General features: G+C 39.3%; 1 protein-coding gene across 2 annotated transcripts; it reads left to right on the top strand.

Moving 5' to 3' along the window:
* Positions 1-943: 943 nt before the first annotated feature.
* LOC306999242 (uncharacterized protein) lies at positions 944-6,334 on the top strand. Of its 2 annotated transcripts, none has more exons than XM_079613769.1 (2): positions 944-1,153; positions 3,882-6,334. In XM_079613769.1, exons 1-2 carry the CDS (start codon positions 1,141-1,143, stop codon positions 5,081-5,083), a joined length of 1,215 nt encoding a protein of 404 aa, XP_079469895.1. In that variant the 5' UTR covers positions 944-1,140; the 3' UTR covers positions 5,084-6,334. The 2 variants fall into 2 exon arrangements, with proteins under 2 accessions (XP_079469895.1, XP_079469896.1); XM_079613770.1 differs by lacking the exon at positions 944-1,153 and adding an exon at positions 1,220-1,286 and having other exon boundaries at positions 3,882-6,328.
* The last annotated feature ends 353 nt before the right edge of the window (positions 6,335-6,687 follow it).

The following is a 6,687-nucleotide window of genomic DNA, read 5'->3' as shown; positions in this document are numbered from 1 at the left end:
TGATAATATTGATGATTGATTGCTCGTCGACATCTCGTCTCGTCAAGTTCCTTAAGTATTGGAGCGCGTTAGCGCAACCATGTAATCAGTCAGTGTATCTTGCCCTCTGTTGGTGAAAATAATCACTACACGACTGCTCTGACAACCAGTCTCTCTTGGTCGGGCATTTGCAGTGTATTTGCGGGTTGTTTTGAACGTGCTGTAAAACGGGGAAATTTCGGGAACATCTAGTCGGAGGCAGAACTCCAAAAAACGGGACTGTCCCCGGAGAACAAAACAGACGCCTGTCTGATCACCCTAGCTAGTAGGCTACATCTTTGAGTATTATTCGTATTATTCTAAAGTTTATTCTAAAGTTCTGCTCTTGGTAGGACATTTTTTCTCGCCTTGCATGCTCACTGCGAGGGCTTTGAAATAATTAGGCTATGAACGATTTTCTGTAAAGTTGCTATGAAACAACAACTTTAGATTAAAAGCAATAAACTATAAACAACGTGATTCGGTGCCGTTGACACGTGTCTAAACGTCAGTCTTAAAAAGGTAAAGAAAATACACGTTGCCTATAATTGCGATATAAAAACCCCCAATATAAATTAGGCTAACGTTATATTCTTCTACCATTATGATTTTAACAGAAAGAGCGCCAGGCTACGAGCAGCGTGTTGTTGCTATGGTTACCACATCAGGCGAACGCAATTTCTCGCGAGCTTCTTAACACACTCTTTTATGGCTTGTGGACTTTTACCCAACTCTTGTGGTTACTGAAACGTTGTTTGAAAATTCTCTTGAAACAAATATTGTTTCATGTAAAAGGAATAGGCCTTTTTTTTAAGAGCCCCGTCCCCCTCCAAACACCCCACAAACTCAGACCCCACCACAGTATGAAGCAAACGAGGGAAGTCTGCCCTGCCAGGTATACGTTTCCCTCTCACTGTGTTCACTCATTCACACACTTTCCTCTGCATCACACACACAGGAAGCAGAATTTCCACATTCCAGCCGGTGTTGTGTGGATCAGGACACACCCAACACACACACACACACACACACACACACACACTGTACAGTACGCGATGGGACTACTACTGCTGCTCTAGCGCTCATCTGAATGAATGACAGTTATACCAACAGCTCACAATCATGACAAGTGAAGGTAAGCGTCACTTTTAACGCTTTACTGTTGCTCTGTTATAGCCTACTATTGCACACTATTGCACGCATTTGCCCGAGTGGATTTTAGTAAAGTTAGAGTTTCTCCGGGAATATACAGTGGTGGACATAGAGAGGTTGGTTTGTGTTCAAAATAAGTAAATGTAATTAGAAACGTCTTATGTTGACCGTTTCTGCTTTGCGGGCATACTTTTATTGTGTTTTGTATTGACTTAATTGTTGCTGTTTTGATCAGTGAACCAGACACATTGTGAAATTGCGCTTGAGTAAAAGATCCGCTATCTGAGAGGAAAGTGCTGGACTGGGTGTAACAGCGCGCATTGTTCTGCCATGAGATCATGTAGGATAGGTAGGAATATATATCTCATCACTTTAATGCATTCGTTCACACATTAGGAAGAACATTTTTAGCATGCATGTAATATGTAACAAGACCCTTTCCTTAATAGTTGGAACAAACCTTGCGCACTAAGTAGGCCTGCCTACATGCACCTTTAACCTCACAGAATTGACCTCCCTTGTACAATATTGATAACTCAATCAGTCACAATAGAAAAGCAGTCGATGTTTCTTTGTTGTCTCCTTTTTACTGAGCTAAATAGTTATATTTCCAAGTGAGCTCATATTTTGAGGACTAGCCCAGTTACATCCACTAATATATGAAATAACAGGGAAACACAAAGACCGGATTTGTTAACATTTAGTGTAAAAAAAGAAAAAAAAGTTATCGCTGGTATAGTTCTAGTTGTTTGTTTGCGTGTGTGTTTGGGACAGTTTTTTTCTACATTGGGAAACACCACAAGACAGACAGGTTTCTGTGATGGTCCGGTTTAGGCTTACAGGATAGAAAATATAATTAGCTCAGTATAAAACAATAGTCAATGGAAAGTCTCGACCATGATAGGAAAACAAACCTGTGTGCATGTAAGAGAGAGATTAGCACTTATCTGATGCTTAGATCAAAATGTAAGTGATTGTTTTGTTAGTTTGCTGAACTTAAGCGAAGATTGCTTAAGAAGTGCTTAAAATAAAAAAAATTAGAGCTCATTATTAAGGACTTATTGTGGGTTTGAAGATATATTACATCTGCAAATCTCTAAATTGTGCTACTTTATTACCATTAGGCTACTTCATTATAAGATTTACTCATATTAGTTTATTTTCTGTATTAAATACATCTAGATTTATGATGTTTGTCACTTGTGCATGCCTTATACTTTCAGTGAGTTTTCATGGTGTTGTGTAAGCAAATAGCTAGATGATATCTAAACTAAAATGAGTGTTTCAGCAGTAGTGAATGCAGGGCTGGATTGGCCTGGTTCCTCAGCCCTCGTTCCTGATGTGGATAGTCTGTGTTGTCAGGGGGTTTGCACATTCCACTTCCATTGTTTACATCAGGAAAGTCTGATGCCAGGCCTATACTTGTGGGAACAAAAACATGTACAGTCCTCCACACAGCAGGGAAAAATATACTGGAGTAAAGTTTTCTAAAACTACTCATAAAAACATTTCACTAATAAAAAAAAGTAGTAGTAAAAAACCTAAAAGCATTGTTTCACTAAAAGAAAAACATTTGCATTAATTCTTTAGGATATATTTACATGCAGCGATCACTGTCAGCAATCAGTGTACACATATATGATTGTTTCACTTCTGTTTAATGAACGTGAACAGGAAAGAACTTATTGTCTTGCACCTCAGCCATCAAAGGATGTGTGTGTGTATATTTGTTCAGTTCCCAACCAACCGTGAGCCGCATGGTTGCCAGATAAGATGTTTCTCCGTGAAGCGTGGACTCCTGATCCCAGACTCACCTCATCACCATGCCGACTCCAACTCTAATGGCAACAGTCCCGAAGCACTGAGTGTTGCTATGGGATCTTTACCTCTCTGCTCAACCTGAGCAAGCAGATCCCTGGAGGTCAAACTAGAACATAACAGAAAGAGAGAGAATTGGCGTGCATGTTATATTTCACTCTGAAGATGTAGAATCAGAGAGCATTAAACTTTACTTTTTCAAGTAATAATGACAAAATTTGTATTTAATTTAACATTTTAAAGGTTTAGGTAAGTGGGTAAGTGCCAGAATTCTTCGAAACGAATTGAAAAGCACCAGGATTTTAATTAGAACAGGAAAAATATATAATGTCAAATTAGTAAAATGCATTAAATATGATACCATACATATACAGATGAAACTCGTGCAAATTTGAATATCGTGCAAAAGTTCATTTATTTCAGTAATTCATTTATTTGATATAATTTTGATGATTATGGCGTACAGCTTATGAAAACCCCAAATTCAAAATTAGAATATTGTGAAAAGGTTTTCATAGCTGTACGCCATAATCATCAAAATTATATCAAATAAAGGCTTGAAATATCTCACTTTGCATGTAATGAGTTTATATAATATATAAGTTTCACCTTTTAAGTTGAATTACTGAAATAAGTGAGCTTTTCCACGATATTCTCCTGTAATAGTATGATTAAATCATCCTGTTAGTTCAGTATTTCGTGAGCATTTGTACATCTCTAAAAGTATGTTTTAGATGCAGTCAATAGATTAATGTATAGGAGTGTCTGGGAAATATCTTTGGAAACCATCGTTATTTTTGTCATTCCATTTGGTGCCACACATGGTATAGAAATTCACTGTTTAAGTCAAGTATGAAATGTTGTCTAATCCTTGTTTGTTTTTCTTTTTGTAGGGCTTGTGTTTTTATGTGGATTGGGGATTCTCCAAATGCTGTGTGTGGCTGAAGGAAGCACTGGGGGATGTGTGTGTCCAGCGGCTAGCATTTTGTCTGACTTTCCTTCTAAGGTACCCAATGACACATGCTGCTTGAACTACTCAGGATCCACATTCAACCAGGTGTCTTGGCGGGCTTTTTCGTCACATACACACCTGCAGGTTTTGGACCTGACTGACTGTAATATCAGTCGCATTGTTCGCGGTGAGGTCGGTGATGCTGTCAGTTCACTGAGAGAGCTGTATCTCAGCCAGAACAGACTGACATCTATCCCAGCTGACTTCCTCGCTAAAGCTTATAGTTTGGAAGTGCTGGATTTGGGAGGGAATCATCTGAAGGATCTGCCCGAGCGTTTTGTGCAGAACTCGGACAAACTGCGGGTGCTGATCCTGGGATGGAACCAGCTGAGCGCTCTGCCTCATTCAGCGCTAAAGCCTTCGCTACAGCATCTGGAGCTCATTGGAAACCCCTGGGACTGTACATGCTCACTGTGGAAGGGGCTTCAAGGTGGTCTGCGTGACAACTCCAGCAGCCTTCAGGACCTCGTAGGTAATCTGACCTGTGCCTCTCCTCGAAATCTTGCAGGGCAGGCGCTTTGGTCTTTGCAGACCAGTGACGTGTGTCATTTGCCCAACCTGACCGCTCTCTTCATCCTGCTTCCCTTGCTCCTCCTCCTCAGCTTGGTGCTGTGCTGGTGCTGTGGCAGAAAGAAGAAGAAGAAGAAGAAAGAGACCACCTCGTTCAGCCCAACTCGCAAAAGGGCCGACAACTCCCATTGCAACGGACGGTGGCCACATGCCAAACTGCCCACTGAGGAGTCAGCAGTGTCTGCCGACAGAGGGAAGGAGGTCATACTGAAGAACCAGCTGATGCTTCAGCCCTCGTCCTCCCTGCTAGACAGCACTCGGGATATTTATGAGGAGGTGGAGGTCAAACTGGGCTCTGTGGACTCGCTGGCTCCTCCGCCGTCCACTTGCTCCACAGAAGGGACCGCGGGAAAGCAGGACCTGGACACGGTGAGTGTGAGCGAGGTGATGAAGGACTCGGCCGATCGGGAGAAGGCGTACTTGACCCAGTCCACTGAATACTACAGCCTGGTTCCTGGGATTGAAATCGAAGACTCCGATCATGGAGAGTATGAAAGTGTGGACCTCTCGTGACATTACTGGAAATGCTGTATTTGGTTAAAATGCTCGGAGATACTATTAAGTGCACTGGAGTTTTGTGTCTATGAATTGAATTGGATCTCTGGTCATTACGTTGTCCATGATGTTGGTGATAAAGGAAGTCACTGCGCCAGTGCGAAATCATTACTTTTGCATACAACGCGAATGAATTACTGTACTGAGAAAGTGTCAAGCGAAGCTGTTTGCAGACTCAGTCTGTTGTCAAGATAAGCTATCATATAGCTGTCGCCTGGATATTTTCATTACATTGAGATTTTTATATCTTCGTCTTCTACTGTAATTTAGATGGGAAGTTTTTATTATTATTGTAATATTACTTTGTTTCAAATTCAGTTACAGTGTTTAGTGTCAATGTATGATGGATTTGGTGTTGCATATAATTTATATATCATATTATGAAGAGGAACAAGAGAACATTAGACAGAACCACAGTATGGTCCTTATCATAAGCAACCAAATCTGCTGTAACTATAAATGAAAACAATGCTTTGCTAATTTGATGATGGACCAACATTTCTCTCCTGCACAGAAGTATAGAGGGTTACTGTTTTTGTAACTTATATATGTTAAAAACAGTGACCATTTATTCAATAGTATCTGTATCCGGCCACAGCTGATGTAATCATTATTTTTGACCTTGTTAATAATTAATTTACTCTTAGCGAGAAATGTGCATAATCAAATCAACAGAAACAGCTTTACTGGTCAAATGAAGTGGCTTTCAGATAATGTCAGGCTGACTCAGCGAGTAACATTTAACATGAGCAGATTTCAGTGGAAAGACTAAATAAAGCAAAAGAGGTCGAGTAAATACACCGTAAAGATCAAATAACACTCAACTTTTACCTATAAAATGACTTTTTCTGTCTCATGTCCATTTTTATTGTTAACTACAGAAAACTATATATTTTTTTATAGTTTTAGTTTAATTGAAATAAAGCTGAAATTTAATCAAATATAAATATCAGGTGAAAAACTTAAACTTAAATTAGAAATTTGATGGAATTTTACTATACAATTGGAATTTGTAAATCTTTTAAAAAAAAGGTTAAACATTTTTTTGTTTGTGTTTTATTTTTTAATATTGGGTAGGCTACATATGAGTTACACTGGATATATGTCATTCTGTATGATTTTAATATGAGAGCTTGTGGCATTAACAAAGAATCCTGAAAATAATAAATTACATTTCATTCTTGGCTTCGAATAAATACTTTTTCACATAATTGTTGTTCTGATGTTTTTGAGACGTTTTCAGTTAATTGGAGTATCTATCATTGGCTGTTTAACTGAAATTGTGAAAACACTTTTTAAGTGAAATTTGTTCATTTTCCAGAGTCCTAAGGGAGCAAGTAAATGAATATTGCCCTTCCAGAGTCTCACACTGGCCTTCACAAGATGCCATTTATCTGCTTCTGTGTCCCCATAATGACCCAGCCTATTCATTAGTGGCTGAAATCACTCAACAGTAATAAAAAGCTAGCTCTGATTTCCTCCTGTGTGGGAGTTTGTAATTATAGCATTGGGTTACTCAGTCCCAGTAAAACCTGCAGCGCTCTAATGGCATCTATACCTGC

Source organism: Phoxinus phoxinus, assembly GCF_949152265.1.
Source record: "Phoxinus phoxinus genome assembly, chromosome: 5".
Classification (NCBI taxonomy): Eukaryota; Metazoa; Chordata; class Actinopteri; order Cypriniformes; family Leuciscidae; genus Phoxinus; species Phoxinus phoxinus.
This window is presented reverse-complemented; position numbering and strand designations above follow the sequence as displayed.